At 44.6% G+C, this 26,188-nt stretch overlaps 1 protein-coding gene across 2 annotated transcripts; it reads left to right on the top strand.

Moving 5' to 3' along the window:
* The first annotated feature begins 1,047 nt into the window (after positions 1-1,047).
* LOC138569905 (duodenase-1-like) lies at positions 1,048-24,775 on the top strand. 2 transcript variants are annotated; one of them, XM_069648339.1, is made up of 5 exons: positions 1,048-1,317; positions 4,361-4,505; positions 10,973-11,114; positions 16,480-16,731; positions 24,521-24,775. In XM_069648339.1, the coding sequence occupies exons 1-5, from the start codon at positions 1,260-1,262 to the stop codon at positions 24,650-24,652; spliced, it is 729 nt and encodes a 242-aa protein (XP_069504440.1). In that variant the 5' UTR covers positions 1,048-1,259; the 3' UTR covers positions 24,653-24,775. The 2 variants fall into 2 exon arrangements, with proteins under 2 accessions (XP_069504440.1, XP_069504450.1); XM_069648349.1 differs by lacking the exon at positions 4,361-4,505 and having other exon boundaries at positions 1,182-1,317.
* Positions 24,776-26,188: the final 1,413 nt, after the last annotated feature.

Genomic DNA, 26,188 nt, shown 5'->3' with positions numbered 1-26,188 from the left:
AGTCACTTGTTCCTGGAAGTATGAATCGGTGCTTGTGTGCACTAGTGAAATGTTTTGAAATATCACATGCCTCAGAAGCTCTGTCTGGATGCTGGAGCTGCAGAAATCCCCGCCCTGAAACATACACACGTTGTTAATATCCATGCCCCCTATCAGTGAACCATGTACCCCTGACAGCAGCAGAAACCACAGGAACTGCTACTATTTCCCAGGAGACACTGCCAGGTATGCATTGACTGAGACACCGTGGGCTTGTTTTCTGTTAGGCCGCATGTATGTTCTTGTGTGGAGTTACTAGCATATATTGGTGGAGCTAGCATGAACGTGCCAGCATGAAAATGTTTCTTTACACTGGGGCAATACTGGCACATATATGGGCAAAGGCATCATCAAAACGTGTAGGAACACGCACCTGTGCACTATTAATGGCTTGGCATCTATTGGTTTTTTTCATGTGTTACTCTACAAAAGCGATTGAAAACTGTGTGCCTTGTCCCCAATTTCTTCACAGAAAGTGTGCTGTAAAATGCACACTTTAACCCATTATCTTAAAAATAAACATTCTCCGAGGCAAGACCCCCTGCGCACCCCCAAGCCTCCCTTGATTAGTTTGGGTTCCTTCGCTTGGCCAGTCACACAAATCGATGGGAAATGTTCATGCTGTACAATTAAAACATTCACGAGCCGCCATTGTCATCGGCTCCCACTAACGGATCCATAACCGCGTGATCTAAAGCACTTAGAGTCCATGCACATGGTAAAATCCGCGTTAAAGCAAGAGCCACTAACATAGCCTAGGCACGCGTGGCATCTTTCCCCGGGAATCAGTGCAGTCTCACATTGGTAGCCATGTCAAGCATCCCGGTATCTGATTGTGTTAAATGGAATTACAGCACAGAGGACACCCCCTACTAACTCTCCACTGGTCACCCCTACGATTCTGGATTCTTCTCTAAATTAGGAGACACACCTATCTATAGGGCGTGTATTTTATGAGTCCCTCGAGGAAATGGCCATGACACAGGGCTTGGCCCGCAGCCCATAGACACAGTTGTGTGGTGACGCTGAGATCTGATACCCCGCAGCGCTCTTCCGTGGCGTTGAGGACTGTTTGATGCTGGGCCGATGAGATAGGAGTTCTCCGGCCTCCCGCCTCCTCCAGGCTCCCAGACTGAGGCTATAAAGGCGCAGCAGAGAAAGAAGGCCCGGGTTCATGACGCCATTTGAAAGGGGCATCACTGACGTCGTCCCTTCTCAAGATGGACACGCCACGTCTGCTCCTCCTGGTTTCACTCTGCTCTTCCTGTGCCATTGCCGGTAAGTAGGCCCACAGAGTCGGGCTGGCCTCTAAGGAAATGAGGTGAACGCCTGAAAGGCCAGTGCCTCTGAAAGCCCTCTAAGGATGGGGGAGGGACAGATATGGGTCCAAACCTATCTAGATAGGATTGTGAATGTTAGCATCTGCCACACTTAGATGGAACTTGAATGTTAGCATCTGCCACACTTAGATGGAACCTGAATGTTAGCATGTGCCACACTTAGAATTGAGAACATTAGCCTGTGCCGTATCTAGATAAGATTGTGAAGGTTAGCATCTGCCACACTTAGATGGAACCTGAATGTTAGCATGTGCCACACTTAGAATTGAGAACATTAGCCTGCGCCGTATCTAGATAGGATTGTGAAGGTTAGCATCTGCCACACCTAGATGGAACTTGAATGTTAGCATCTGCCACACTTAGATGGAACCTGAATGTTAGCATGTGCCACACTTAGAATTGAGAACATTAGCCTGTGCCGTATCTAGATAGGATTGTGAAGGTTAGCATGTGCCACACATAGAATTTGAGAACATTAGCCTTCGCCTTATCTAGACAGGATAATGAATTCACCAATGTTAGCATGTGCCACACTTAGACGGAACTATGTAGATCAGCATGTTAAATGTCATATAACCCACTAACCAATATAAGCTCACACTCTCTGCATAATTATATCACTGAAAAACTCACACAACCATCTCTCGCGCGACAAGCTGCACCCACTTCACCACACCGCAACACATGAACTGCACCAACAGTACACGCGGACTGACACTGATCCAATACTTGCACCAAAGCACAGCACCCGGTGTCCACCGAGTTGAAGCTGCCAACAGTATACCCCCCCTCTCACTATCCTACTCCCTTTTCACCTTACTAATGCTTCCCACCTTCTGGTTTACAGATCTGCCAGAGCGCCTCGGGACCAATTCCGTTGGTGACGGTGCGCTATATAAGTACCTTTAACATAACATAGCATAACAAACCTCCGAGAATGAGTGGAGTAACGTCCTGGCAGCTGAGACACGGTGCCCCCTAATCTACCATTAGTAAGCGGGCGTGTATCCACTGATGCAGCCCACGTTCTCCCCCAGTCTCCAGCTCGGCACCCCATGCATCTACCCACACTCGTGTCCCCTACGCATCGCCCACTCCCACGCACGGTAATTAGACGCAGGTCAGATGTATGTACACAAGCAGCACCTCCTCACCTGCCGCTTTGTAAGTCCCTTTTCGCCTAAGGTTCGATGCTGGGAGGTAAGTTTCTTAGCACCTGTGTCTTATAACTACTTTGTTTTTATTGCCTCTTTTTCCTTGTTCCTTTTCCTTGTTGGTTTTCTGTTTACTTCATTTCAAAAAGCTTATTTATTTTATTGTTTGTACGTATTTCGCAATTGCATTGTATTAATAAAAATGGCTACATGTTTTCTAAACATATAAGACACACAAAAAATAAAAAAATAACTACTGATGCCAAGGCTGCCTCCCGTCCATACTGCCCGCATTAAGAGACCCTCGGCCGGCTCTGGCCCTTAACTTGGTGGTGAGACATTAGTGACAGGGTCGGCCCGCCGCCTCAGTTAATATGCCTTATATGGTTTCTGGGTGCTTTAAGAATGTAGCGTTATTGACTGAGGGAGCAGTCGTTATCTCCAGTCACAGCCTTACCAGAGTTATGATCTGAATAAATCGGGAACTGAATGATCATAATCCATTGCAACAGCTCCTGCGGTCATTAACACTACTTGTATAATCCTGCGGTCATTAACACTACTTGTATAATGCTATCCCCTCATGATAGAAGCGGGGTTCCCGATTCATGGAATTAGTTGCGTTTAAAACGGGATTTGCGTAGCATTTTGCGCGCAACTCCCTGTTCTGTACGCAAATAATTCCACGAATCTGTCCCTTGTCTCTCCTGCTTGCTCTCCACACCCGTCCCCGTTGGACCTTACTAAGGGGCACAAACGCCAGCTAATGAGGCTTATGTGCAGGGGGTAAGGTAGCACGTGGGCGTAAAAGAGCAAGCAGGCCCAGTGGGGCACTGAAGCAGGTCTGCCCTCTACAGAACCCCCTGGCCGTTTATTCCCTGCGCGGCACCGCAGTCGTACCCTTCCAGCCCCTTCTGTCGTGTGCAGTGGAGTAACTGTGCTGAAAATGTTGGGAGGTTGGGAACATGACATCTAAATGAAAGAAGCCCCTGCCAAATGTGTGGGACAAAATGGTGTGCCACAAAAGTTGGGGGGGGGCGAGACAAACACCCTTGTCCCCCCCAATGTGACGCACATTGTCGTGTAATAGTGACACAGCTGTCACAGGATCTAGTGGAGCAAGAGGCACAGGCCGGGGAGTGAGTGCTCTCCTTGCTCCTTGCGCTTTGGTTTAAGGCGCTATATAAATAACACATCATTATCATTGTCATTGCTAATTCCCTCCATCCCTCCAACCGGTCATGTCTCTGGCAATGCTCCACTCAGCAATCGCCCGAGGTCCCTATGCAACTGACAGCGCCGAAATAAGGGGTCGGCGGCTCGGATGAGCAACAGACCAATAGCCTTTTGCCATTCACACAAAGGCCGTGTCATTATTTTCAGAATGTTGCCAAGACCAGTCATTGGCCACATTCTGAGCATTCAAATTTGCCATCAGCTGGTCAATCACACAGACAGTGCACTACAAGGCATATGATAGGTCCTTCTCTGCCAACCTTGAAAGGACAGGAGACTGAGCTCGCCACGTCCATATTCAAACCAATTCTTCAACCCCACCACCCCCTCCTTCCTTATCTGTGTCTTAGCTCTTGCACTATCTGAAATGTCGCCAGGCCGAGTACGATCGTTATTTTCACATTCTTGTTGTTCATGGCCACATTGAATGTCTTTGTATTTTTACCTTGTTCCCTCCCTTGCTGTGAAGCGCTTTGAAACACATTGTGTATAGGCGCTGTATGAATAAGATCATTGAAACAGGTGCATTCAGCTGCTGAGCTATCTTCCCGCTTTGCCAATGGATTCTCTTTGGTTTCTGTGTTCTGCTAGGTGTGCTCCGGCACCAGATCATTGGAGGACATGAAGCCAAGCCGCACTCCAGGCCGTACATGGCCTCCTTGAAGCATCAAGGGCACATGTGCGGGGGCTTCCTCGTGGCCCCTCAGTGGGTGATGACAGCGGCGCACTGCAACGCGTAAGCACCACATCACACACCGTTCTTCTCCATTAGACTTTCTCGCCCTGTGCAACTCTGTGCACCATCGCGCCTCTCATCCAAGACAGCTCGGGTCTCTCTGCCCTCTAGAGAGTCTCCCGACCATGACCGTCCCTACCCTCACACGGCTAAGACCCCAACCCTCCCTCAAACAGGCACCAGTACCCACCTAGAAAAAAGGATATCACCCTGGCACGATTTAAAATAAACCAACGGCTCCCTGCCCTGTTTAACTGTTATTGAATATGTTTTCTTCTTTTCAACTACATGTAATTATTTGTAATCCCTTTAGGGTGAGGTCTGTCTACGTCATTTAGTGTGGTGTCAGATGTCTCTAGTTATGAAGTGTGATTTCCATTTGTCATATTATTAGTTTTAGCCATTAGGTGGCACTAAAGCTCCACCTATAAGCCGAAACTCTTGCACTGCAGTGCAGCTATGGAGAAATGGCATATGAGGAGGAACGTGAAGTTTGTAGGTGTTGTTTGGAAATTTACGCAACCATTGACTGCCCCTGGCCTATGGTCATTCCCAACTATTTCTGTGCCCCTCCCCGCCCAATACACATCCTACTGGGATCTCTTTCAGCTAGACTTTCAACCTTGAACATCAAACTTTGCACTCAAAGTTTCCGACCATGCCATTTCCAAGCAGTCTTTTGAGAGTTAATGACTTAATTGGAGCTGCAAATGTGCTGCTGGTGTAATGCAAATGTCTTAAGCAGGTCTGCCTTCAGGCACTTGAATTATTAGCAGTGTGCATGTCCTCCTTCACTGAAGCCCTGTAAAAAAAAAAAAAACACTGGCAACGACAACAGTTTTGGCCTGTGTATATGTATAAGATAGGCATTTGCCAGGTACCACTATTATATGTCCAGGTACTTGTACCATTTTGCAGTTGCTACCATTAACGGCCAGTTAGCACCATTACGGCACTGCCTGGTAAATGTCTTTCCCAGCCCTACACAAAAGACCAAACTCTTGGCATGGCCAATGCTTGCTTTCTATTGTATGCGTCACTGTATGGGCCTCATCACGAGTTAGGCTCTAGCCCTTAAATGCGGTGGTAACAGTATTACCGCCGCATTTAAGGGCTGGCCCTATCACGAGTTGGGCGGTAAATCGGCTGTTTTACCTACAGCTTTTTTCTGGAGGTGAAAATCCCTGTTTTCGGCTGTATTACAGCCGGCTGTATTAGCCCGCAGTATTAGCACCGAGAATTCCCCATTGGATCCAATGGTCCCAATCAGGAATGGGGAATTTCCGCTAAGGCCCAACCTGTGATCCGGTGGTAATACCACCAGACCGGTCGGTGCTAGGGCTATTACAGTCGGCGGTATTACAGCCGGGAATACAGCCCAACTCGTGATGAGGCCCCATATCTTGTCATGAAGATAAATGGAATGAAAGTTTATGAACATTATCGTCCAGATTCACCCAAGAGCCCCTCATTACAATTAAACTCACCTTTCTTTACAACGATTAACCGTTACATGCAATGTATGTTTGTTTCAAGGTTTCTCGTACGCTAACCTGGAGGCAAATGACCCCAGAGCTCCTTGGTGTGATTCAAATGTATGGCAGATCTCTGGGATGTGACTACAAGTTACCACAGGGTTACCCTTTGTCAATCCAAGTAACTAGAGCTAATATTCAGAATTATTCCACATTTACCCGGTACCTTAATTCGGATCTCCCAGATGCCATAAATATATCCCCCTAAACTGCATGTCATAGTTACAGATTATACTTCTAAATTAATCTATTCTTAAAAAGAGGATCCCAAACACACTCCACTTGAGTTATTAACCCTTCCCAATCTTATCAGACAAAAATAAGATTGGGAAGGGTTAAAAGCCCAAGTCGAGTCTGTCTAGGATGCTCTTTTTAAGAAAAGAGGAATATAGCTATATTATATAATTGATACCAATTTTGGCCTAATTGGTATATCCCACACGCATCATAATAATGTTTTATTTACCGTACTATATTGATATCCAATTCTTTTGCTTTTTGTTACGTTTTTCACCCAAAGATTGTGTGTGCATCCTGTTAGTGTGTATATGGTTACAGTTATCCCAGGTCGCTCTCCTACCAATACAATAATTCCAGGTCTCATTCAGATAATTAACAAGGAAACAGAATTTACTCACGTGGAGAAAACATTACCCTGAACCTCCTCACTACAATGAAAATGTACCCCAGGTCTCCAGGACGATGAATAATTTACCATTCAAGGGGGAAATGATCACACCTGTTATTACAGCACTTAAAAGTGAGAGGATCCATCAATAAGCGCTATATAACAGCACAACTCATTCGTATTATTACCATTCACCTCAGATACCCTGGATGTGATCACAATCTTCACATGGTCTGAGTAATGTAGTTAAAGTCTGCCATTAGTCTCCCTAATGTCATTCATATAACCCTAAGACTTTATGGCATGACCAAAAGGTTCCATGTCATTTCGCCGACCCCCTTTTTTCCGACGGGTGTTTTGCCGAAAAAGTTAATCGAAATTTGTTTTAAATCATTTTTGGGGGGGCTCACCCCCAAGCCACCCTTCATTTTTTTTGTTTTATTTCCCTTACCCCCTAACACTTTATTTACCCTTTACCACCCCTCCCCCAAAAAAATTGAGATGCACATTTTCGGCAAAATACCAGTCGAAAAAACAGGTGTCAGCAAAAGGACGCAATACCAACCAAAAATAGCCCCACTATTGGACAACTTGAAACAAAGGGTCTCAGATTCCCCCATAAATGTTGAAATTGCAGAATTGAATAACGTGTTAAGATTAAAATGTAGGCTGTGGCCACCTATTTGCTTCCTATGTTAATGAAAAAAAGAGTATTGAAAAAAAAAGTTTTTGAGCAAATATGAGTGTTCCATTTTGAGTTCATTGCTAATAAAAACTGAAAATCACTCTGAAATAGCTGTAGTTTCCATATTGAACTGATCATTAAAGATTGAATACTTCACATACATTATTTTATGATCATAACTTACTTTCGGATTGTCACTCAACATGAGCTGTCTGCTTCCTGAATATTATACTTCCACACACCGTAAGCATCAAATCTAAGAGAAACATTGCACTGATGCAAGTGCAAGATTGCATCGCACTTGGACAAAGGGGGAAAAGTCTCCCTAGTGCAAATGTTTGAATGCAGTGTCAAACTGGGGTGAATTGTTACCAGATTGGAAATAGGGTGCACCAATTCAGTCATACAGGCCTGAGCCACTCATTATGTGTTCCCCTGTATCCTGCCGGTAACTCCGGCGGGATACCGGAAAACTCTTCTACTGTCTCCGCGGACCGATATCCCGGCATTACCAGGATATTAAGGGCGGCGGAGAAGCCGGTAACTCCCCATTCCATGGAGACCTTTAGGAGTCCATGGTATGGGGTTGTCCGAATCACAAGCATCGTTAGTAACGGTGCCGGTGATTCAGGCATATATCTGCCGGTAGGATCTACTGACAGGTCAGGCCTGCCCGTAGATCGGAGCCCCTACCGGCAGACTTAGAGTTGGCCGGTCCGGAAAGGTACCAGTATACTTTGTTATCGGCACTTTATTTCCGGACCGGACAACTCAGAATGAGGCTGTAAATGTTTTTGCAGGTGTGATTGGATTTGTGATTTGATACCTTTTGTATTTGTTGAACCTTTGTGGGCAACTTGTTTCAGTGGACTGCGCCCGATGGCTCTCCAGCTCTGCTAGGCTTTTTTATTTTACTTGAATTATTGTTTAGTGCTGGTCCTGCCCATAGGGTCTCAGAGTGTCTTACACAGGGCAACGTTTGGCAAAGCTGGGGGGGTTAAAAAAAAGTCAGAAAATGTTTTCAGGAAAGGATAGGAAGATCAGGATAGACAAGTGATAGCAGTGGGGGAAGGTCCCGTTATGTGGGGGGAGCCGGTATGTTTTGAGACTCTTTCTGAAAGTGGTGATGGAGGATGCAGTGGTATGTGAAGAGGTAGGGTGTTCCATGCCCTGGCTGCCCGGTGGGTAAATGCTTGTTTTTGTGTGCATGCGAGTTTGCAGGGTGTGAAGATTGTGTAGAAGGCGATGGCTGGTTTGTCTGGTGTTTGTGTAAGTGACGGGTTTGAGCTTGTTTGAGTTTGTCGTGAAAGTAAGATGGAGTTTTGAGGTGCATGGCTTTGCATACAATGCAGAGCCCTTTGAAGGCAATTCTCTGGGGTATCAGAGCCAGTGGAGCTGGCAAGAGGAAAGGTGGTGTGCGAACGTTTGGGTAGGTGGACTACAAATCCCATGATCCAACATCATTGACTATGGTGGCTAGAGCTAATGAGAGTTATAGTCCAGACTCAGTTTAAGGTGTCAAACCCTAAACCTACCTGAGTTGGTTATTTCGGCTCACGCTTACCTTGATTAGGAATTTTTAACTCACACATGTTATCTCCCTCAACACATCATGGCTTCAAGTATTCTTTAATCTTTTTGGGCCCATCAGTTCTCCCCGAAGCAGATTCCATCACAGGAAACACCACCTGCAGTGAAATAAATCGGACCATGCCATATTCATTTTTGTAATTTAAACTTTAGTTAATCAAATGATGAGAGAATAGCACAAGAAATAGCGACTTAAGAAAACAAACACAATGAATACAGGACAGGGCAAAAACACAAATGATGCGTGTTGAGCGAAGGTGTGGGCGAAGAGCGAAAGCCATAATGTTGCCATTAACCACGAACACAGTGTTCACAATAAAATGTTCACCAGGGTTATCACAAATAACGTCAATAACTGTCCTCACCAGCTGAGACAGTGAGCAGCTTCCAGGCCATAGGCAAGAACTTAAAACCCATTAGGGCTGTACTTTTTTGGGGTCAAGACATCTCCATTGTGTACGGTTGGAATGCGTTACTACTGCCCCCAAATAACCACCATAGGAGTTCAAAAGTGCCAAAGCCTATGTGAGTTGGCTTAGTTGCCTACACCATCGGTATCAAGACCATGGTCTGTGGAGGAAAAGGGAAAAAGTGAGGGGGCGTGGGTGGGTTCAGTAATGGCTGAACCGAGCGAGTTATGGAAAAAGTGGTGCAGGGAGGTCAAGGGTCAATGTTTGTAGAACTTTAAATTAATGTTGAGCTAACCGGAAGAACAAAGAAAAAGTGCAGAATTGGCATGTGAGTTATAATGTGTCCAAACTAGAAAGGGAATTTTAGGTCAGACTTTATCCAAGTGACACAACCATGTTGCTAGAAGTGGTGCGTTGTTGCGTGATGGGTTGAAGATGTTCTCAAGCAGACTCTTGAGGCATGGAGGATAATTTGTTTGGGATCGCCTTTACTACCAAAACAAGCCTGGGGTTAATAATTCCAGGAACTGCCCAGGATTGCTGCCGAGAGTGGCAGAATCAAGACTACTCGCTAGAACCAAGAGAGCGTGGAAGGAGAGAGAAGGGGTGGAGTAGGATTCTGGTGCCATGGAAGTGCTTCTGATCACCGATCCCTGGAGCACAATCCACCATCAAGTGTCATCTCCCACTCCACTTCTATTCAATTGTACAGGAGTCCGGTGTAAGCAAAGCTGTGACTGTTGATGCATAGCCAGTGAGTACATCTTTCCGTAGTAATCCACACAACCTGTAACATTAGGGAAATTATACAAACACCCAGAAATGTGCAACACATTCGGTGTACTGTATGCCTGACGCCTCAACCCCCCTGTTTGTTCTTTTCTTTTTTTCCTCTTACTTTCTTTTTAGTTTTCTACTTTTCTTTCCCACATGGGGCAAATGATGTTCTGTTGCTAGTATTTCTCTGATGTGTTCACAGTATATTTGCCTATTGCGCATGTTCTCTTGTTTGAATTTTTGATATTCTTTTGTAAAATAAAAATAATTATAACCCACCCCCTCCACCCCGCGCCCAATGGTCTCTAAGGTGAATGTCATTTAGGTGGAAAGCTATGCAATCCTTCTTGGGGCGTATGTGTACTTTTCTGCCCCCCTTCTCTGTCAGACAGTAATCGCACAAGGTCTGTGATGGTCACGGCAGGATCCCGAGTCTCTTGTTGAGGTCCGGGTCTGCTTCACTGATAATTGATATTACGTTATTGTAATCCTTGTCAAAATCTATATTTCCAAATATCATCTCCCCATATTGCCCTTTGTTCCTGGATACCATATTTCCAGTTCTGGGATTTCATTAATAAACAAACCAAAGCATTCTGGGAGATGTAGGCTTTATGCATTTCTGTTACCTGAAAAAAAGTACCGTATTACAAAATTGTATTTAAAAAAAAAAAAAGAAATGGAATGGAATGGAATGGAGAAACAGTGTGTGGGTGGGTGGGTGATGTCGTGCCAAGTGTGTCACCCTACACATGTAAGGTATCTGACTTGGCCCCCACCTGAAGGAGAAGTGGGATAACTCTGGTCATAAAAATAATTTCAGGGCCTCTCTCCTGTTGCAGGAGTGTATCAATCATCCTGGGAGCTCATGATCTCCACAAGTACGAGCCCGCGCAGCAGATGTTTGCAGTCCAGAGCTACCACGTGCACCCACAGTACGACGACGACTCCATGATCCCATTTAATGACATCCTCTTGCTGAAGGTAAGTCCTCCTAACAAGGGAAACTGCCCGCTCTGAGGCAAGCAGAGGCCTGAGGCTGTACCATGCCAGGCAGGAGATGCACAGCGCGGCATTCCATTTTACAACGTATTGCTTTGCATTCTGGTACTTGTAGTATTACTTTTCAATTGCAAATGCAAGACTACGTGTACCAGGATTCAAGGAGGCCAGACTTGCTGATCATTGTACATCTGGCACGGGCCAACATGGGATGCAAGCAACACGCTTGCAGACATGTTGCATTGCCTGTTTGGGGCTGCAAATGCAAACATGTGTGGAATGGGGCCATGTATAATAGTGCAAGAAACACAATGATATGTATTTTTTTAGCTTTCTCCCACATGTTTGTGCCTTATTAGTCCTTTAAATAATAGGTGCTTCTATTGCCCAGCTCAACTGGCTAGACTTGTAGCAGAAATATCCATTTACTGAGGCCTCCGACTCACTGAGGAAGGTGAGAAATACATCTCTTGGTTACTCTCACGAAAACTATGAAACATCCTCCACAGGGTCAAAGGTCAAGCTTTAAATGGCTGGTCATGAATGAGAATACAAATGCCTTCTTTGTAATTGTCATTTGCATAGCGCCTTTACCCATTCGTATGGTCTCAAAGCATCATTGGGGACGGCCCTCGAAGGACAAAAGTCCAGGTATGGGAAATTTGTCAGAGGAGTTTAGAATGCGTGTGCGCATTTTAGCCAATTCGAAGGTAGGTAGGTGTGGCCAAGTCCCAGCTCGATCCCCATGTCGAGCTGGCATGCGGATGGCTGCTGTGAGGTAGTCTGGGGAGTATGCGAGACAGGAGGCACATTATGTGTGCAGCTAGACCGAAATGTTGTCTTGGGGTATAGCTGCATTCTTATGGCAGAGGTGCTGTGTAATGCGTCTTATAGTAGTGTATGATGGCAGATGCAGGCGGGTGGGTGGCCATAAGCATGGAGTGTGATACATACTCCTGTTTCCGGGCTGTTTTCTTGGTTACGTAGATGTAGCTGAATTTAAAAGGGAGTGAATTCAAAGCGCTGCTAAATTCTACACAGTTTCTATATTCAAAAGCAGCTAAATATAACATAGAGGCTATACTCAAAATGCAGTTAATATACCACAGTGGCTATACTCAAATATGAGCTAAATGAACACAGTGGATACACTCAAAAAGCAGCTAAATGTAACACAGTAGCTATAATTAAAATGCAGCTACATATAACACAGATGCTATACTCAAAGGCAGCTAGGCTTAAAGGGCAGGTTTTGAGTGAGGCTAGATTCTACACAGTGGCTATACTCAAAATGCAGCTAAATAAACCACAGTGGCTATACTCCAAGATGCAGTTGAATAAAGCACATAGACTATACAAAAAAATGCAGCTAGATATAACACAGTGGCTTTACTAATAAATGCAGCTAAATATGACACAGTGGCTGTACTCATATTTCAGCTAAATTTAATAGAGGCTATACTCAAAGGCAGCAAGGTTTAAATGTGGGCATTAAGTTAGGCTAGATTCTAAAAATGCAGCTATGACACGGTGGCAATACTCTGTGGCTATTCACAATGGCTATACTAAAACATGCAGATAAATATGACACAGTCAATATGGAATTTGTTGAAATCATAAAAATGTAAGAAAAAATGCCTAAACCAACCCATAAAATCCAAGTGAACTCCATTTAATCTTTTATTGTAGTTCTTCGTGTAGCTTTATATGTAGGCGAGTCACTGTTTAGGAGGGTCCAAGACAGTGGCAGTAAGACATGGACAAGCATAGAGGCATAATCAGATGGTCATACCAAATTCCACTTTGGCTGCTAAGGGTTTGATGCAATAAGGTGACAGGGCAGACTTTTAAGAAGGGGGTTATGTGATGTGGGTTGATTGCATAGTGCCTATACTGCACTTTGACATTCTAAGACTCTTACAAGTATAGCTGGAGAGCGACGATTGACATGATGTGAGCACACAGAGATAGTTATTGACCTCTTGTCCGCCAATCAGAATGTTCGGAGTGCAGTCAATACCTACTGGTATTGACTGCATTCTGAATATTGTGACTTCAAAAACTGACAGGGAAACAGCAAAGCAACTTCCTGGTATGTTTTTGTTTAAGAAAACACTCCCGCTCTTGGAGGATCTTTTTTCCAGCTGCAACACCCAATTCACCACACAAAAAGCAAAGAAATAAAAAATATGCGTTACTCTCTTATAAAGACACTTTTTCTTTTTCCAATACACTAATGCTACTTATTTTATAACGTTTCCAATTCAACCAAGTTTCAAATCAAAATGCTTAACATATGAAGACACCCTTGTTTTTAAAATATTACAAAATAAAAGCACATTTAATTTACTAACATGGTTTGAGTATTTCATTTACTCATTATTAAACGTATTCTACTATGCAATCGCTAGCCCGAAACCTATATTGTTATTTCTACTGGTCTGTGTTTGCTTTTTAGCCAATGCCAATTTGCGTTTGATGATTTGCTGTACACACATTTGGGAACACCTAAACTACAAGTCCCAGAATGCAAACTGCTGTTGAATGAACAGCCAGGGCTGGATGGGAGGTGTTAGACATGTTATGGGACCGCTTCTTAGTACTTAAGGCTTTGATTGAATGTAGTCCCCACCCTGTAGATCTATCAAGCAAACCAATACCAAGAGAGAGTTCCACCATTCGTGGCTTCTAGGCTCACATCAACCTTCAAGCCTGCTACTTGTAGATCTGCATTTCCTTTGACAAAATTACACTTAACTATTGTGTAAGGAAGCAGCATGTCTATAACATTACTGTTATGCAAGCTCAACAACAAAGATCACAAGTGGAGATTTAATAACGGGCCAGTTTCTATGCAAGGCGAGGAGGAACGGGGAAAGGTTAGTCGCAAGTCAATTTTTACAGCTCAGCCTCTTATCTCATGAGACAAAACGAATAACATTCTAGTAGAAAATAAAATCCAGCAAGATTTTCTGACTGGCCTGTGCCTCTAAGTGCTTGGTGGGATTGGGAGGAGCAAGCTTAATGTTGGATGTGCTAAACCAGCTTTGACAAGTTCTTCCCTTACACAGTTAATTCAGTTGCACAATAATTGCAATGCTTCTTAAAAATTGCAACAGGCCATTCTGCTATTAGTCTGTGCTGTAATAAAAGGGTTAAAGAATCACTCGCACACTATCTCCCTCTGACTTTCCGTTGAAATGTTGGCCTGGTGGGTTAATGCACCCGCTATTTTATGTGAAACCTGCAGGTAGATATCTGCTGCTGGTTCTTAACCCACTGAGCTATTCTAATGATTCATCGGCTTTCAGAGAACAAGATGATGCTTCTAGGAATGTGTGAACTGGTGCTTTTAAAAGTAATAGGATTTAAAACATAAATAAATGATCAGTGCCAAGTATTGATCTGGCAAAACGTGCCAGTGGATTAATATGTTATTTTCCTTTTTTCAAAGAAAGATGTATCAAATATTATGTGTATAAAACAACAAGAGGGTATTCGGACTGGATTCTACATATTTTACCACACCCTTGTTTATGTTGAAGTCTGAGAAAGAACCTCCCTGTCTAAGATTGGACCATGACTTAACGTAATTTAAAAGGGTGCTCAGCTGGAGTTCTCATTGGGCCTAGACTAATACATTATGAGAAGGATCAAAGTTGAGGCAGCAGCACTGTCCCTGTACTTTAGTCTTGAGTGCAACCACAATGTAAATGTATGTTCCATTTAAGTCAGTATCAACTCAACTTTTCATTGTTCCCATGTTAGAAACTGCACAGTATATCATTTAGTGGCATATCATTTTCATCCTTTATCTTCAGATTGTTCGAATATAGGCATGAGAAACCAAAACTAACAGCAAGCATGATTTTTTCCTCTCCCCTTGATATTGTACTTTAGTTTTTAAACCTATAAAATGGGCGTGTCAAGGAGGTGGGGCCTGTAAAAAGTCATTTGGGGTCCCAAGTCCTGTTTTTTCTTTTAAGAAAGGTGGCAACCATAACAGACAAAAGCCCCAAACTATTATTTTTGCTCCACTTCTTCACACACATTAACCCTTCGTCCGGCTTCCTCGTCACAGTCCTTACTTCATTAAGGTGTTGCCTCCCTTGACAGACCTTCCAAACCATCCTTTCTGTTACTAAGCCATCTACCAGCAGGGTCGGACTGGCGCATAAAATTGTCTCGGGCACCAACAAAAAAGTGGCCCACAGTTGCTCATGGGAATTCATTCCTTTTGTGACGCTGTTTGGATAGTACCCAAGGGGCAGGTTTTTGTTCAAATGTGATGCAAATTGTACATGTTAAAGAATATCTATTCAGCAACACTGGCCAAAACTATTAGCTGCACAGTGAAGTAACTCATAAAACTGGCCCACATTGGCCAAAAAAGTGCCCCACTTTGACCGAAAAAACTGGCCCACACGAGCATTTTGTATTTTTGGCTCGGCCATGGGCCTATTGCCCTATAGGCCAGTCCGAGCCTGTCTGCTAGCACCATAGAGTAATTGGATTAAGTGGACACTCTCCATGGTATATGCTGACGCAAAGGTGTCCTTACCCAGACCTTTTCAGGGGGGAACCACTAGGTGTGTGGTGGCTTCTTGAGCTGGGCGGTGCTTCTATCAAAGAAATCTGTAGAGCAAAGACAGGGCGACCCGCCACGACATTTATGAGACATTACAAACTGTCGGTCGAACCATCCCCCGGGTCTAATTTTGGCTCTGCAGTAGGGGTCTGCCTATTCACATTGCACTGAGTGAAAAGAACACCTTTGCATTCCACGTCGGCTGCTGCCTGTCTGTTGCTCACTGGTCTTTATCCATGAGGATTTCCGGTGTCTGAGTGTGGGTTGCTAAATGCTTGGTGTATACTCAATAAAGTAAGGAATGTGACGAGGAAGCCAGACGAAGGGATCATGGGCCGATGACTTACTGATAATCTTCATTATTCCCAGTCCAGATATTTCTTATCACACTCCTCATTCCTGCCTGCCCTGCCCTGTAGGAGTGTGCTTAGGCTACCAGGCCGGGGGTAGGGCTGGGAGGAGTCCTGTAAGTTGATTAGAGGAAAGATCCAAAAAATACATAAACATGGAGGTAGGACTTATCCAGTCCAGTAATTACTCCATGTTGATGTGGGAAAGGGTGGTTTGTAAGGTATATCAAGGGATTGTGAGGTAAGGAGTGTGACGAGGAAGATCCCGACTCGGAGCAATGAAAATTACCAGTAAGTAATCGGGTCATTAATTCAGTCGGACTGTTTTTGCCTTATAAGTGAGCTTATTGCTTGGTGGAACTGTCCACACTGTGGAAATACCCTAACAACATGCCTCTCCTTTCCACAGCTAGCCAAGCCCGCCACTATCAACAAGTATGTACAGGTCATTCCGCTGCCCAAGGTGGACAACGACGTGCAGACGGGCACCGCCTGCAGCATGGCTGGGTGGGGCCTCATCGACGCTTCCAGGGGCACAGATAGGCTGTTCGAGACCGACATCACCATTGTGAGCCGGAAGAAGTGCACCCGCCTCTTCCCGTTCCTGGATGATGGCATGATATGTGCAGGCAGCACCAACAAAATACGGGACTCCAGCCAGGTCAGTGCTGGGTTCAGGTCACTGGGATTAGGCGTCACTGTTTTATGACATGCTTCATGACTACAAGACAGACCTGGGAGATAAGATATGTGTCTCATTAAAAGCAAGTCGTCACTTTGCGTTCCAGAAGACACGCACATAACATATACTAGAGATCAGGTTGCCATGAACCAATCAGAATGAGCCAATTGGGGATGACATTAGGTCACATGAACCAGGAGTGCTCTTATTAATGTGCGGGGCCATAGGTCGGGAGGCACTATAATGAGGATGCATGGAATGGGAGAGGTCTGCACCGTGGAGCGGTCACATGGTGTTGATGGCAAGGGTCATGCACATTTGATAGATAAGCACAATCTAACATTTTAGTCACTTCAGTTAAAACAGTGGAATCAAATACTTCCTTGAGAACCGACATGGATAAGGCTATGGTGGTAAAAAGTGAAATCAGGTTAATAATGGTAAACACTTCCAGTGGACAGTGGCATGGTGTTAACCCAGCAGATAGGCTCCTGCTTGTAAATGCGCCTTGGGGGAGATCCGTCGTGGTAAACAGGCACCGTGGATAGGCTCAGGTTCTAATGGGACAATGGGCCTTTGTTGATGGATGTGCACAGTGGATAGATGCGTGGTGGTAAGTGCACGCAATGGATAGTTACATGGTGAGATGCTGATAAAATTGCTAGCGGTCCGGCCGACATTTTGAATTTAATTTTGTACCATTATGAAGGACCAGAGCTCTTTACAATGCAGAGTTGGGGTTAGTTAGCACCATATTTTTCCTGCCCGGTGGTGAATTGTCACAACTTGCAGGACCTAGGATGGCTCGTTCGTAGACACGCCTAATCTCTACAAGCCCACATACATACAAAAAAGAAATTTCCTTGGGACCGCTGACTAACCCCGGGCGAAGAAGTTTGAGAATTTAATCAACTGCCTGAACTTTGGATGGTTCCAGGTCCTGTGCATTTTTTCAAACTTTTTAGGAGATTCATTTAGAAAAGCCTGAGGTCACCCAGGAGTTGAGATTTAGGGCCGGGCAAATGAGTGCAGTCTGCTGCACCCCGCCCCCTCACCCACACAGGGCTCTATAACACACCCCACTACGCTACGGGGTGCGAGAGACTGCCATAGGCCAGTGGGGCATCTATATGCTTATCCTAGTTTCATCAATCTTGAGTTGCACTAGAAAGAGAAGAGTTTCAAACTACTCTTGAGGCGGGGAGGCTATATAAAGTAGCGAAAGCAGGGGGCGTTATAAGGGTGATGGAGGGAATTGTGAAGGGTCTAATTTGCACCCCCAAAAGTGAACCGTGAATATTTGAGGGGCAATGAACTTCTGGCTCATGGCTTCTGAATATTCAAGGGTTCCTTTTGTGGGAAAATGCGCACAGCCTTCCCACTGACACAGCAAGGACGCATTGTTTGAGGGTCACTGTTTGGGCATGGCCAGGTGTTGCAGGTGCCACCATTTTTATTATTATTATTATTATTATTATTATTATTATTATTATTATTATTATTTGTGTTTATGTTATGCATAATACCTTACACAAAACGTACAAACAAGAGTAGAACTACCTCCTTTTCACAAAGATAAAAGACAATCTCAAATTCAATTATTACACAACATACACACCACTTCATAATTCATCCTAAAACCACATATATATAACCTAACTGAGCAGATATACTGCTCTCTTCCGCTTTTCCAATTTTAAGATAAAATGAAATGCATGTATACATATATTGAGTCCACCAAGATTGCAAACCTAACTCCAATCTAATGATACTTATAGGAACAGATTTTAAGACCTCTTTCAAAATACGCCCTTAAAGTCTATCCAAGAATGTGCTCTTTGTGAGGGAAATCATCAGTTCTATAGCATAGAGTACGGTGGTAAACCTGCATGTTGTCTGCTGGGTGCTGCGTATGGAATGCCTGATGGAATGAGGAGTGGGAGTGTGTGAGGGTTCCAAAAGTGACGGTTAAGGGAACCTCAGCATGGGACTGTAGCTGTAGGAAGAGCACCCTCTGTGTTTCTCCCTTGATCTTAACCTGTAACTGAAGATGAAAGTGCAGACCTTCCTTCGGTACTTACCGCCGCCGCCTGGTCACTGGGTCCGTGTTCCTATGCTGAATGCTTCAAGTACCATAGGGGGCACCTTCATACAATAGAGTTTAATTAGAGGGACAAGAGAATTTGCGCACAATCAGCTCGTCAACAGTTTCACCATAGAGGTACAGGTTCTTAATTGTGCCTCCATTCTAATTTTATGTCTATGGAACCTTTTTCATGGTACCCTTATTACATCTTATGCTACCCTAGAAGGCGCTATTGCATATTAAATAAGCTATTCTAAATGCTGCTACATCCCACACACCATCTTCCTGGATTCCATTGCTATGACACCGAGTCGCTGGAGACTTCATTCTTTATCTCAAAAATATACACAATGGCTGCAAGGTGCACAGGTACTCCACCCTGAACATTCTGGTGCCCTCTGAGCCCTACTGTCTCTGAGCCTTAATATTCTGTCTGGCCGATTGCTTTGCTTCTTTCTTTCTGATCAAATTCCACGTTAATGTGCAATCATTTGAAAAAGATAACAAAGCAGAGACATGTTATGGCCACATGGGCAACACTGCAAGAAGGTAACCCAGTGCAGTGAAAATGCAGCCCTGCTAAATATTCCACCAAACCAAATAATTCAAACAAAACATGGATCACTGTTAAGTATTTCTCACCTTGAGAAAAAGTATCCATTCTCTAAGCAACTGAGGGGTAGTCCCAACCAACATTCTTGTTCAACCAAAACCCACGCTCTGCATTTCAAACACATTTTCTTAAGTGTGTTGGCCAATAAGACCCACATCAATGACACTTGCACCGCAATAACAATGTCCCATAGGATTCGCAAGAATGGCCATCATACAGGGTCAGGAACAATGACACCAAGCAAAATGTGCATATTAGACAGCATGCAGCTGATCAGTATTAATGACAACAGGCATGGTATTGACAGTAGTGACCTGAGGAGGTATTAGCAAGAATGACCACAAGGCAGGGTATTGGCAGTAGTGACCTGAGGAGGTATTAGTAAGAATGACCACAAGGCAGGGTATTGGCAGTAGTGACCCGAGGAGGTATTATTAAGAATGACCACAAGGCAGGGTATTGGCAGTAGTGACCCGAGGAGGTATTAGTAAGAATGACCACAAGACAGGATATCAACAGTAGTGACCCGAGGAGGTATTAGCAAGAATGACCACAAGGCATGGTATTGGCAGTAGTGACCCGAGGAGGTATTAGCAAGAATGACCACAAAGCATGGTATTGGCAGTAGTGACCCGAGGAGGTATTATTAAGAATGACCACAAGGCAGGGTATTGACAGTAGTGACCTGAGGAGGTATTAGCAAGAATGACCACAAACCCGCGAAAAAAACATCCCGCGATGAAATGACATGGAACTGATCACAAGGTAGGGTATTTGATATAACGGTCAATTGACAGGAGGATTACCAACAAGAGACTGGGCAAGGGATTAGCAATATTGCACCTATTCAGTATTATTAATTAAACCCATCAGAGTGGATTAGCTACAATCATCAGCAATAATTACACATTAGAGGGCTCTCGCATTGCATTGCTTCTGTATTCAAACCATTCTGACTAAAGTGGACCACACAGATATAAACCCACTCTCATCTCAAAGTCATACCCACACCCTGGACCAGTGGTCCCACATGCACGTCTACACACTTCATCCACCCCCACAGACCCATCCCCACACTCTGTCCTCCCCCACAGACAGTTCATCACCCCTAATCCTCACACAGGCCTAGCAACACTCTCTCACAAGCCCACCCCATCAGGAACACTCATCCACAATCCACCCATTTAGCACGTGCCTAGCTACCATTAAACGACCAATTCACTCAAACAGAGCATCTCCCTTCAAGCTATACTCCTTCCTTCCTTCACGCCACCCCACTCACCACAGGTATTGGGGGCAGGGGGTAAATTGAGAAAAATAGAAGGATGGATGAGAGGTTAGCAAATGAAAGAGAGGAAAGGAATAGGAGTACCGAATACGTCATTAACTTTGAAACCAGTGGGTACAGATTTTAATTCTAGCTTCCACACTTGGCCAACATTTAGCAAGGAGTACTTTTGCAGTGCAACTTTGCTCTGCAAAAATACATTTTGAACCGTTCTGTGTATCAGGGCCGGTTCAGTGTGTTTGTTGGCAGTGCAAAGTCACGTGCACCACACCAAAGGTGCCATAAATTAGGCCCGTAGAACAGAGAGAAAGAGCAAGGGCATTCCAGTGCAAAGTATTTGTAAGGTGTTGATTGTACATATTTGTGTGCATGTCTGCTGTTATCACACAAATACTTTCAACACATGATTTCAGGCCATATGACACATGCGGCGCGTTGCTGCTTACTAACTGGTATTATTTCTATCAGCAGTTTCCCATTTAAGGTGCTACCTGCTCCACATACAGAGATGGTACATCACCTTAATAGCTTTCTGTTGCTGCATGGGGGGTTGAAGGGAATCAGTGCATTGACGTTCTGCTGCTTCTACCGTGCTCCACACCCAGTGCTTTCTGTTCCTGCTAGTCCAGCAGGCAGCTGATCTGCTAACCCTATGCCCCGGCACCCTCACTGGTAACTGGTCACTTGGAAACATGTATTGGGTTCCCTGTTCTCCCTCACAAACAAAGCAGAGACCTCTGGCTCGAGGGCTAGGACGGGGAAGTGGAAAGAATGAGAAACAAGGCTGATCTCTCCTTCCCCTCATTAGCCTGCAGCCTCCTTAACTGCGGACCTGAGGCGCGTTTTCAGATAATTAAACCGCCTTTCACTGGAGTACTGTTAAGATCAGTGCTTAATTTGTAAGAAAATAAGTGCCTCGGCCCAAATATTTTCGAGCATGAGGGGAGGTGCAGCTCCCCGTCTACTGTTGACACCACCCACTGTTGCCCCTTGCAGTGTCACCTGGCTGCTCCGTACGGTATCAAAATGTTTGGAGTCAAAGCTCCAACTCCTACTGGTTCATCGGGAGGATAGCTCAGGGGCAACGTGCTCGCCTGGGAAGCAAGACGACGCAGAGCAACACAGGTTCGATCCCCGGGTTCCATGCTTAGAAACCTCTGGGTATTAAGAGCATTATAAATAACCTATCATATCATATTGAGGGTGAAATAAACACAACATAATAGTTGTGTCTTGAAATAAACAAATGTTTAAGTGTTTCTTTGAAACACATCATCGTTAACATTTTGCTCTAATCCTATTGGTGTGAACCATGTTAACTATCTAACCACAGGAGAGAAAGAGCAAACATGTTTTTCTCTTATGGTAAATTGTTGGACGAACGTAGGCAAAATCATTACTGAACTGTCGAACACTGCAGCAAGATCGTCTTGCTTAGGTTGGCACTCGTGACTGGATCTCCTCTTCGATATTGGCCTTCGCATGGGCCTGCCCTGCTGACCTGGGTCATCAGGTTTGTGAATAACAATGTGCCAACCGAGGATGCAGAGAAACTGGCCTGCCACACTATTGTTGACTGCCAGTTAAAATAATATGCCAAAACACCACAACACAATCAAGCTGGGCTTAAAAAACATGTGACAGGGTTCTGAAAAAAGTGTCGCGCTCGCCCCCCCCCCCCCACAAATTAAGCACGGGTTAAGGTGCTGGGGGCCTGGTCACAGGAAATCGTCTGTCTTGCTCGATCTTTAGCACCAGGTCCTGCCAATGCTGCCAGTTTGAAGTGTGAAGAGCCTGTGGTGGCACCTCCTCTTCTGCCCCAATTTAGTACACTTAATGGCCCTGGAGATGGGCGCAGTCATGGCTGAAGCTGCTATGGCTTAGTGTGCAAGTGCAGGTGTCCAGTTGCACTGGCCATGAGTCACAAAGGCCTTCCACGTCACACTCACTGAAGGGGCTATGCACTGTGACTAGTGCCCCGTGTTACAAATAAATGGAAAAAAGAAAGGCAAGGAAAGGAAATGTGATTTTAATGTAGGCTTCACTAATTGCTCACAGTGGTTTGATCTTGGGCAAATGACTGTCTCCCTGTGCTTCAGCTCGGTATCCGTACAAATGGTACAAATAACTTTCGTTTTTTTGTCTTCCGCTGACATTTCTAAATCAATCATTTCATGGACAACCCTTCAGTTCCCTTTCCCGGTATCAGACAAATGCTGTTTCGCGCATAAAAATCCGATTCCCTCCATGCACATACAGGGACTGTTGCAACCTCTCTGGGTTTTCATTTTCAGGTCCAGATAATGTGCATAGCTGACCAGTCACTGACTAGGAGCAGGTGCGGTCACCTACAGAGTGAGTCCAGTCATTACAACCTGCTGGTAGAGAGGCTTCCTGTATTCTTCTCTTAGATTAAACACATGTGAGGTTGGATTTTGCTGTCTGATGCCAGGCCTGTGCTCATTGGAACCCCCTAATCCACAGCTGGACAAGCAAGAAATATTTACTATGATGTGTACATTTCCCACGAACTTGGCTCCCGGGTTATGGCACACAGTGCACACCTAGGAAAATGAGGGTCACTTCTGGAACAAACCCGGGCATGAACACAGGATTAGCCAATGTGTGGTGCTTAAAAGCCAAAGGGGAAGATAGGGCACAAACGGAATATATTTGCAAAACAGGGTCGTGCCAAAGAAGGGCATGGATACTGTGTCACCACTTCTGGGCGGTTCTATGTTATTCCATCGCCAGGGGATTTTTTCATGGATTTTTTTGCGGGCTATTTTTTGCCGAAAACCCTCATCACTTTTTTTATTTGGGGAGGTTTCCCCCATCCCCCTTTACAGTTTTTACTACCTATCCCCCACACCCACTTATCCCTTAAATCCCTTTACCCACGCCCCAACCTCATATTTTTTAAATAAGATTTTTCAGCCAAAAAATCAGTTGCAAAAAACCCCAAGAAAAAAACCCTGCTGATGAATGAATGTCGTAACTTCTGGACCAATCCATACAAGTGCCTGGGAGAGGGCCGCCTATTACCCCAGGGAGCGGAAATAATTAAGGTAAGGGGCGGATGGGCACGGATCACTTTGAGCATGTTTTGAAGTGTAAGTGCAGATCAGAAGAAACATTCTCAGTGGAACTCTCTGAGATGATGTGGGACTCAAACAGGATTCTGCAGATTGAAACAAAGAGTTAAAGAAATATAACCCTCCTTTCAGCTGAACCAGTTCATCGGTGAGCCCATGCTCGTCGTGTGTGGCACTGCTCTAGACAGGGATCTGCAACCTTTGGCTCTCCAGATGTTTTGGACTACAACTCCCACCATCCCTAACCAGCATAGTCAATAGCCAGCTATCATGGGAGTTGTAGTCTGAAACAACTGGAGAGCCAAAGGTTGCACACCCCTACTCTAGAAAATGCCCCGCTGCTAAAACCTTTAAGTTCTATAAGAGGGTTTTTACATACTGAGTAATTCTTAAACATGTATGTTGGCATGGCCATGGCAACGTTTTGGTGCCCAAACTCAAGGATCTTGTTTTTAAATCTCATTAAATCCTATTGTGTGATCTCAGCAGTTCCTCCAGGTTGCTTGTCGTTGCATCTTGATTGCGATTCTAAAAAGTCTAAAAGACACATGTTCAGCCTTTCAAATGTGGTAAACAAATTTGGTAAAATGGGTGGAAAAAATAATTCAGCAAAGTTGCCATTCGGAGAAAAAAGATGCCGCAATCGTTCATAGAACCGAATCTTAAGCATCCGATTTCCCTTGCAGGGAGATTCCGGCGGACCTCTGGTCTGCAATGGCGTCGTAGAAGGAATCGTCTCCTTCGGCATGGACTTCCCTCCCGGGGTATACACTCGAATTTCCCACTACCTTCCCTGGATCAAAGAGACCATCGGATGAAAGCCAAGACCTCTGGAAGGAGACCCTGTCTTCACATTGCCTCATCATGTTGGCCTAAAGAAATCTTTAAGAAGTTGCAGAGTTTAATTTTAAAAATCCTGAGTAAAACATTCTTACGTGTAATGGGTCTTTTTTTTCATCATTTATGTTCTCTCTCTCTGGAGTAGCTGAATGCTCCGGTGTCAAATTAGGCAGAGGTGGAAATTGAAGAAATAGAAAAGGGCATCCCACAAGGGCCAGGGTGGGGTCGGAGTTTGGAGGAGAGGGCAGAGCTCTGAGGGGGCGGAATTGGCATTTGTACTCCGCTCAAAGCTAATGTTCAAAACAATAGTTTAAAAATGGGGCCATTTGTGCCATGCTGCTCCTTCCCAACCTCCACACAAAGCATCAATTCAACTTGAAATCACTTCCATGGCAGTGGTGCTCCCAAAATACTGTTGGTAAGGCAGTGATTTTTAGTACATTAAGGGATCAATAGACACGCTCTACAGTAGAAGGCTACCAGGGTAGCTCAGCAGGTTGAGAGACCATTAATCGTATGACTTTTTGTAATTCCTTATAAAAAAAAAACAAGTGCTATAAAATGTGTTTGGTCAGGGGATAGGTTGAGCTGGTCGCTTGCTTATATTCAGTGCGGGGGGTGGGGGTCTTTCTGTCCCTGTACTGAAAATCAAAAATTGGCACCCATGAACCCCACAGTTTAATTTCCTAGCAACTCCTGTCAGCACAACAGAAACATTTATTTGTGATTAATCAGTTTGACAAGCATATAACATATTTATAAATATAACGTGATAAAACAGAAAGGGGCACTAAAATTACATGGTATTTGTGTGGTTGGCAAAAAAAGAAACATATTTCAAAGAAAACTAATGAATGGAAGTTTAAGCAGCACTTTTGAGTTTGGAAATTACTTTTTTTTTCTTTGAAAGTGTAAGATGCACATTTGGAAAACAGTAGTGTGCTCAGCATGTGGGTAGCCTGCTTTGAACCCCCACCCCACCCCAGTGATGACCCCCACCCCAGTGAAAGTCACGGCCCATTCATTCCCGTGATATCCCTTCCAGGCCAGAAGAAAGAAAACAGGCTTTGCAAATATTGCCTGCAAACACACCCAAATGATGGCTGGGGAAAGGAGGACAGAGCAAATCAGATCACCGAGCCCCCAGCTTCCCTCTGCTAAGCTGTAGGCTCAGTAAAGCCTTGCCAGGGCTGAGGTAGGCCGGGTCCGAGATCCAGCCAGAGATCTGAGTCCGGATCTCGAACCAGGCAAGAGCCAGTCCATTGAGCAGTGCTGGCATTAGGAATATAATAGCATTATCCCCTGATTAGAAAATGACCCTTAACATCACGTTCTACACACCCAGGGCAGTGCTGTTTTGATTGACCTTAACCTTCTTGCCTTTCTTGTGTGGTGAGAATTAACCCAAAGTGATAAACATATGCATTATTATTCTGTGTCAGGCAACTCTTTTCTACGAGAGGAGTAAACCATGACAAGCAAAGGGAGCAGAACATCATAATCAGAGGAGCTAA

This window comes from Ambystoma mexicanum, chromosome 1p (assembly GCF_040938575.1).
Source record: "Ambystoma mexicanum isolate Mex_15411 chromosome 1p, UKY_AmexF1_1, whole genome shotgun sequence".
NCBI classification, from domain to species: domain Eukaryota; kingdom Metazoa; phylum Chordata; class Amphibia; order Caudata; family Ambystomatidae; genus Ambystoma; species Ambystoma mexicanum.
This window is presented reverse-complemented; position numbering and strand designations above follow the sequence as displayed.